The following is an 8,697-nucleotide window of genomic DNA, read 5'->3' as shown; positions in this document are numbered from 1 at the left end:
TCTGTGAAATAAAACGTGAGTAACAAAGTCGATCTTTTTAACAGGAAGTGGATGAACTCTGAGGGTTTTAACGCACAAACAAGAGACGTGAGGATGCCACACAGGGCGGAGCTACTCATCATGAAATGAGCGATGAACTGAAAATATAATTTATGTTTCTAAGTCGACAACAGAGGATGAGCTCTCACGGAGGAGCGCCGCTTTAGACCAGGATTCAAATAAAGGCGGCGTGATATAAAAACACGTTTAAGTGATGAGGACGGCGGAAAGTTATTTTCACATCGATTCTTTTTGAGTTTGCGGGATCACTTTTATTATTTTAATTCATTAAAGTCGTGATCAACAAATGTTTAATAAAACTAAATGTTCACACTCAGACACTGAAGCTCTCTCGCTCTCTCTCTCAACAAATCAAAAGTCAACAACACGACCGTTCAGATTCTGACTGTTTATTTCACATAGTTAGAGCTTCACGGTCCCGTCACTTTAACTCTGTAAATAAAAACAGGAAACAAAAACAAAGAGTTGTCAAACATCAAACATCTGGTTCATCTTCAATCTGTTAGCGGACATTAAACGGCGAGCGCAGGAATCAGCTGAGAGGAACTTCTTCAGCGTGTTTCTGCTGTTTCGACCGTGTCCTTGAACGCCTCACTGCGTGTGGCCTTCACTGCTCCAGTCCGGGATGGAGAAGGATTTGGACTGTCTCTTCTCCTCGCCGATCGTGTAGTCCACGTGGATACAGATGTGTCTGCCGCTGTCCTCCGAGGGGTACATGCACACCTCGCCGCTCACCGCCGTGTCCTGCACCACCTCCACCGCGTCGTCCAGGTACAGCACCGCTTGCTTCCAGTGCGTCTCCGGTTTGAACGGGGACGTGGACAGCACCAGCGGTTTGTCCGGACACGGGAATGTGACCGTGAAGTGGACGCAGAAGGCGTTAACGGCCGCAGAGCCGAAGGATTCGCACTTGAACTTCCCCTTCAACGACCTCAGCTCGTCCACGCTGACCGTGTTCAGGTCCAGCTCAGCGAAGCGGGCCGGATGTGACAGCACGTCCTCCACGTGCACCGAGTTCATGGCGATGTCTGAGTTCATGATGCATTTCCGGGCGAAACCGTACATACCGGACATGTCCACACCGTAGCGGTCCTTCACGGTGTACCAGAACTGCAGCCGGTCCTCCACCACCGGGTCGCTGATGGGGGAGATGTAGAGCTCGGCTTTGTTCGGCAGGATTAACCCTCCAGGTTTTAACCACTTGTCGCGCGCGAACAGCACCGAGTTTAACATGGACTCGTGCAGGAGGGCATAACCCATCCACTCACTGACTATCACCTCCACCTGCTCAGGTAAGTCCACCGTCTCCACCGTGCCCCGGATCACCTCTATCCGGTCCTCCATGTTGTTCTGCTGGACGATGTTCGCGGCCTGTTCGGCGATCGAACACGCCTCCACCGCGAACACCTTCTTCGCTCCGGCCTGAACACAGAACATGCTGAGCACGCCGGTGCCGGCCCCCACGTCCAGGACCACCTTCCCACGGATCAACTCACTGTTCCGAAGGATCGCCATCCGGTACGTGTTGGTGCGCACGTGATCCGCGATCATCTCCTCGTGGATCGTCACATCGGTGTAGCTGTCGAAGTAAAGCCGGTCCTGTCCGCTTCTGTCCACTTTTCTTTTCTTCCCGACATGAGACATCTTCTCCTCTGTGTTAGTCTGCTAGCTCTGTGTTGTTCCGCTACTCCCGCCTCGTGGAACATGGGACTTGTAGTCCTTAAACACGCGTACACCGAAATGAATCAGGCAGAAGCTCAATGAAGTGAACTACAACTCCCAGGACCAAGCGTGAGCAATGCAGTTGTGCTGCATTCAGGGTCTACAGTAATGTGGTAAATTAGAGCTCCCAGATCGAGCAGCGTCAGAAGTTCTGTTCTGAGTTCAATTTCGTGACAATATGAAATAAATAAAGTGCAGAGACAAATTATTCTGACAGTATTCTCAGATAAAAAAAGAGAAATATCTTAAGTATTTACTGTGATGAAAAAGAAAAACAATCACACATCGTGAGATTCTCATTGGAAGTGTAAAGTTTCATTAAAAACAACTACACATTTCTGAGGAGAGAACTTAAATAATTTGAGATATAAGTCAACTTTAACTTCCTGTCCCTGAGGGGAAATGTGTTTAGCAGCCATGAGAAACATTTACAGAACACAAACTCTAACGCTGCATTCATGTGATTTCGGGCACATCGGAAAAACAAGATTCCGAGTTCTAAAATGTTCATGAACGCCTGCTCAAGTCAGAATAACAACTCGGAAACTTGGAAAGAATCTGGTGACTTGCGGACTAGACGTCATATTTGTCATCAACATGGAGGGAGAAAGATGTTTAGTTAATGTTAAGACACTTTTGATTAATTCACGTGTTGCGCTTTAACTCATAACAGAGACATTGAAACATCCTGTTTGTTGTTGTTACAACATTCCGACATTACGGACTGAAAACACGAGAACACACTGAAGTCGGAGGAACGACTTCCCAACTCAGAAAGTGTGACCATCTGAGGAGCACCTGAACACATCATATTTAACTGACAGAGGAGCACCTGAATGCAGCATGAGACATTAGAGTCAACATTAGAAACATGAAAAACATAAATACTAGAGTTCATGAGGTGACAACAGGACGCCGAGAAAATATAAGTAACGCCTGTTATCAGGGTCATGGGAAAGGGGGAGCGGGGGGGGGGATGATTTGAACCCATGCTGACGTCTTTGTTTCGTCTCATACAAATAAAACCAGCTGGAAATATAAATAAGGAAGTACTCTGGATTTTTGGAGTGTTTAGCGTCGTTGTTTGTGAGCATCTGTCAGAGTTTCCGTCCTGTTCCGTACATAAAGACGCTCCAGTCCAGTGTGTACATTGTTACAAGCTGCTGCACACCATCATTACCAGTTTGGTTTTTCTCTGAGCTCTGCACAAACTTCTGGCAGTCTGAACACAGCTGCTGCTGCCGCTCGGCTCTCCTCGCTCCTCCTCGTCCCTGTGGGAGCGTCTCCAGTCTGTTTCAGAGATCTTTGGCAGAAGATGCTGGACAAATGAGACGGAGCTGCATCCCATTTCATCGGGATGAAAAGAGGAGAGGAGGCAGCGGCGGGTTTAGGGGAGAGAGATGGTGAGGCGCTGGGCGTGTTGTTGTTCTATAGGCAGCACGCTGTAATGAGAAGATGTGAAATAAGAAAGAAAATACTGCAGGAGATTTGTGGGTGGAGAGGTGGGAGTGTGTTTGTGCATTCTCATTGAAATGCTGCTTCTTCTAAATGTGTGTCCAATGCTGCCATTAAAGCGCCGACACTCCAGAGGAATGTTTGCATTTAATAATCCACTCTTGTCAAAGTGATCCAGAATGAAACGGGGACATGTTTCTGCAGGAGGAGAGCCGCCATCAAGGGAAATGAGCCAAACACTGGTCGTAAACACCGACGCTCTATACTGTTCCTCTCTCCACTTATTTCAGCCCAGAAACAGAATAAACAGAATGTAAAGAAGCGACGTGATCCTACAGAGAGTCCGACAGCAAATCTGGACACAAACGTGTGAGCGGTCAGTAACAAAGAGGAGAAACCTACAGAGGGAGGGAGAGCTCACCGGAGCGTGAAACAGAGACTGTGTTTGTGGAGTTCAGACTGTGATTGTTGGCAGGAGGGTCTGCAGGCTCTGTTTCTGGTCCACACACACACACACACACACACACACGCACACACACGCACACGCACGCACACACACACACACGCACGCACACACACACACACACACACACACACACACACACACACACACACACACACACACACACACACACACACACACACACTCAGGTAAAGAGCTGCCAGACTCTCACAGCCAACAGCAGCTCCCACTGAGACGCCTGGCACCGTTTCTACCTCTGTCCTTAAACTAGTAAAAATGACAACACGTCTGTTTTCATGCAGAGGAAACGTCTGCAAACAACGATCATTACAGCCGAGCCGTGGTCAGGTCAGCGTGTTCGTTGAACTATCTCACTGAGATGTTTCAAATGCGTCATGAACAGGCGCTCTGCAGGCACCCAGGATCATCTCAGAACTTAGTGGAGCAGCTTCCTCCTATCCGGGGCCTCGAGTGGAAGCCCGATCCCTTTAGACAATGACGAGTGCAATCACAAACTTTTCTCTTTTTCCTGATGCTGTAAAGTGTGTGTGTTAAGACTGAATCATAGATTTCACATGTCTTATAGTAGAGATCATGTTTTCAAAATGTTGGAGGATTCATCCTGAAAGTTGTCTGAAGGGGTTTAAAGATAAAGGGGGAAACTCATCAGCAGCTGTTCTTCTCCGTGGCCAGCTGCTGTCAGCATGCACAGCCTCATGGGAAATGCCTGCGTCCTGTCAGTGTTACTGGACCTGTCAGCTACACACACACACACACACACACACACACACACACACACACACACACACACACACACACACACACACACACACACACACACACACACACACACACCACAAGGACATACACACGCCACCTTGCATGCTTACATATGTAAACACACGTACACCTGCACAAACAGCATGCGACCACAGCAGAACACTTCAGCTGTCCTTCTGATATCAACTTTTACAACAGCAACGAAGAAACTAAAATAACTTTCTTCTCCATGCACGGTTTATCCAATCTGCAGCCTCCAGTGTTGAAAAATGAAGCGGATGCTGAACCCTGCAGTTCCTCGAGTGTCCACTAGAGGCTGGCTGCAGAAGCACAGGAAGTCACATACACACCCATTCTAAAAAGTCTGTTTTTACAGAGATGAACATGTTTACAGCCTGGTTCAAAAAACCAAATAGGTGTGATTAGCTCACACACTGTACAGGGGGGTGAATGTTTTGATGACTCATCAGTTTTGATTTGATGAAGGATAAGAGTTATTCACAATAAGGCGTGTAGCTGACCTGATTGACAGGTGGGCCCGGTGTAACGGTTTGTCAGGAGGTTTAAAACCCGCCTCAGCTCCAGCTCTCAGCCTGTCGTTAGGTTGACTGAAAGTTAGACTGAGACAGCATTTCCAGCATGGAGACAGCCATCGATGGGACTCCAGAGTCTGCTTCTGAAACCAATGGGTGGCGTCTCAGAGACTTCCTCCATGTTTTATACAGTCTGTGGGCCCGATCTCACATTGCTCAAATCTTTATTTGGCTGCCTGTGAAGTGCGGCTGCGTGTTCACAGGCGCTCCCAGCTGTTTTTCCTCAGGTGTTTTTGGCGGGCTCTATGGGTTCATAGCCTCGTCTCTTTGAGACAGATGTCCTGGTATCAGCTGCTGCTGATACCAGGACATGATTCCTTTACATTGTACTTTTCTTGGTGAAATTTCTTTGTATAAAATGAAGCATAAGGAGTTACTTAAAACAGACTTAACAGTCACTACAAAGTGAAGCGGACGGTCTGTGAGCCAACTTTAGTAACCTAGCAACAGCAAGCGTGGCGCTCTGAAGTTCAGGCTGTGGACGCTGCCAGCACAAAAATACAAATACAAGACTGCACTGGCTCCTTATTGAACGGCCTCAGAGATCAATACCTGCTGCTTTGATATCTCACTCACCTGAGGGAGAGCTGCAGCGTCCTCACACACTTTACATCTCCTCACCTGATCACACGATGGAAACTTTATTCATCCTCAGACAAAACACTGTTTCACACACCGATGCATCTCGATGCCTTCTCCAAGTGTGTGTGTGTGTGTGTGTGTGTGTGTGTGTGTGTGTGTGTGTGTGTGTGTGTGTGCGCGTGTTATCTCCTTCCATGCTCTGACATCTCTCTGTATGGACACAGTGTCTTTTATCAGAGAAAAAAGTATAACGATTGGAGCAAAACATTTCCTGCACCAGCTGTTTCCATTCCCCTTGTTTGTACAGTCCACCAACCACAAGACACACACACACACACACACACACACACACACACACACACACACACACACACACACACACACACACACACACACACACACACACACACCTGCCTCCTTTCAATTGCTCCAACCAATCATGTTACAGGATCTCATCCCGTCAATCCAGACCTCTGGTAATAAATTCATTGCTTCCATCCTCTCTCTGCAGATGTCGGTATCAGTTTCATTCCTCTGCAATTAGATTAAATTATGCTGACTCATGATGAAACCCACAGAGCAATTAGCAGGACAGAAATATTGTCTGTTTGTTAATGGAGGTTATTTGAAAGGTCATTGATGATAATGTTTTCTTCAGAGGTCCATAAATAAAACTCCAAAAGTCTCAGGCCGTCATGTTTCTGGTGAATCTTTCTCCCACTATCCAGAGACTGAAAACAACCTGACCCCAAACTCAAAAGGCCTTTTCAGCCATCATCACGTCTTTATACATTCAGATTGCTTCCATGACGGCCTAATATTTGCGTCCCACTCTGTGAGGTCACATTGTGTTTTGGCATTGCAGAACCACGGCACAGCGGTAGCTACACATACACACACAGTCAGACATGCACACACACACACAATGCTGTTCTCCCCTCTGGCTCAGCTGATCCCGTCTGTCCTCTGTAATGCCTCTGATGATGCTACAGAGGGGGGGGGGGGGGGGGGTCACTCCGTCCCTCCATCAAGCAGCAACATCTTATGTTAAAAAATGTAGCTGATACTGAAGTGTAAAATCCTGCAGTTCCTGGAGTGTCCACTAGAGGCTGGCTGCAGAAGCACACAAAGTCACATACACACCCATTCTAAAAAGCCTGTTTTTACAGAGATTAACATGTTTACAGCCTGGTTCAAAAAACCAAATAGGTATTATTAGCTCATGTCTCGATGGACAAATACTGTATGGGGGGTGAATGTTTTGATGACTCATCAGTTTTGATTTGATGAAGGATAAGAGTTATTCACAATAAGGCGTGTAGCTGACCTGATTGACAGCATTTCCAGCATGGAGACCGCCATCGATGGGACTCCAGCGCCCCCTGCAGGGACAGACGGGTGACGTCACTCAGGCTGCGTCCAGTAATATTTACAGTCTGTGGTTAAAACATGCAGGTGGACATTAAGACTCATGTGGTCTCTGATCGTACTTTGTGCCAAGTTGAAATCTCTCTCTGTTTGGGGAAGAAGTAATTTGGAGTAATTATGCTCTTTATCTGCTGATTCCCTCTGAGGCAGCATGTTCAGTCTTATTCTCAGTGTGAAAACACAAACAGAAGAAAAGTCTGACTTTACTGCTGAGAGCTGCACGTGTCCGACTCTCTGTTTATCTGCAGCCATAAAAAGTCCCATCATGAAGCATTGTTCCATTTTCCTTTAATCAAAACCGCTCTCAGTCTAAACATGAAGTTTTTTGTTGCTCTGCACAGATGAAGGTCACCATACATCAGACAGCTTCATTTGTGTTTCTTCTCTCCTGGATAAACAGAGAGAGAGAGAAAGCTGCACTTCTGAGGCGATAAGATCCTCCGGCTCGTTCCTCACGCTGACCTTGAGCTGCAAAGTAAAAATCGATGCTCTTTCAGGAGGACAGAAAGCAGTATTCACTTTCTGTTAAAGAACTGTGAGTCTCCTACAGGAGGAGAGACGGAGGAGGAGGAGGAGGTGGTGTCACACACACACACACACACACGCAGGAATCTATGGGACTGGATTAGACTGGAGCTTTGCTTTAGGGACATTTGGTTTAAAGTATCAGAGTTAGCTTCTTCTACCTCAGATCACACCTGCCTCTCTCTGAATGTGCACATTTATAACAAAGTGACGCCTCTTACAATATACCATCTCTTTGTCTTTTACGATGCTCACTGTGTCAGAGTAGACGATCACAGAGACATACATTGTGCCTGGACTTGACAGACATGACAGACTTCACAATGGTACCCGACAAATCATCACCACTGACGTGATGACGTTGGAAGCAAGAGGGGCGGGGCTAAACTACACACAGAAAGAAGAATGTAAACAAGACAAAAAATGTTTTTTTGTCAGAGCTCAACAATCTTGCCCTCCGACTGAGTTCTCCCGATCGTGCCGAATGTGTTAGGAGGATTATAAAATTACAAATCTGTTGAATCTGTCCTCATGTCTGTGGTCTCCATGTTTTTAAAATCATTTAAGATTTGAAACTCGTCCGGTGTGAAGCCAGCTTTAAAAGTCCCCGCTTTAAAAACATAAACCAACGTGACAGTGAAGGCTTTAGAGGCCGAGCTGCTCAGGACCTTGAGGAGACGCTGACTGAGGACAGCCGGAGCAATTTAGCTGTACAGTATTGCTTTCCTCCAACCAAATCAGAAAATCCATTCAGCACATTAGCACAACTGCTAATTGCTGAGGTCTGTGTGTGTAACTGCACACATCGATCTGTGCACAACCTCCAACAGTTCAAATGGAGCGGTGAAATTAAAGACCCTGAGTGGACGGACAAAGATTTTGTGCCATGTTCAGCCACAGATATTATAACTGAAGACAGAAGTGAAGGGATCGGAATCAAAAGAAACGTCTGCTGCAAGTAAACAGACTGTAACATCTGCAGCAGGTAAACACACTGTAATGTCTGCAGGTAAACAGTCTGTAACGTCTGCAGCGGGTAAACAGACTGTAACGTCTGCAGCAGGTAAACAGACTGTAACGTCTGCGGGT

General features: G+C 46.7%; 1 protein-coding gene across 1 annotated transcript; it reads right to left on the bottom strand.

Annotated features, from left to right (window-relative positions):
• Window positions 1-433: 433 nt before the first annotated feature.
• prmt6 (protein arginine methyltransferase 6) lies at window positions 434-1,753 on the bottom strand. Its single transcript, XM_020647101.3, has one exon. The coding sequence runs from the start codon at window positions 1,702-1,704 to the stop codon at window positions 652-654; it is 1,053 nt and encodes a 350-aa protein (XP_020502757.1). The 5' UTR covers window positions 1,705-1,753; the 3' UTR covers window positions 434-651.
• Between the last annotated feature and the right edge of the window lie 6,944 nt (window positions 1,754-8,697).

The sequence above is a fragment of the Labrus bergylta genome, chromosome 20 (assembly GCF_963930695.1).
Source record: "Labrus bergylta chromosome 20, fLabBer1.1, whole genome shotgun sequence".
Lineage (NCBI taxonomy): Eukaryota > Metazoa > Chordata > Actinopteri > Labriformes > Labridae > Labrus > Labrus bergylta.
Note: the sequence above shows the minus strand (reverse complement) of the source record. Positions and strands in the feature narration are given on the sequence as shown.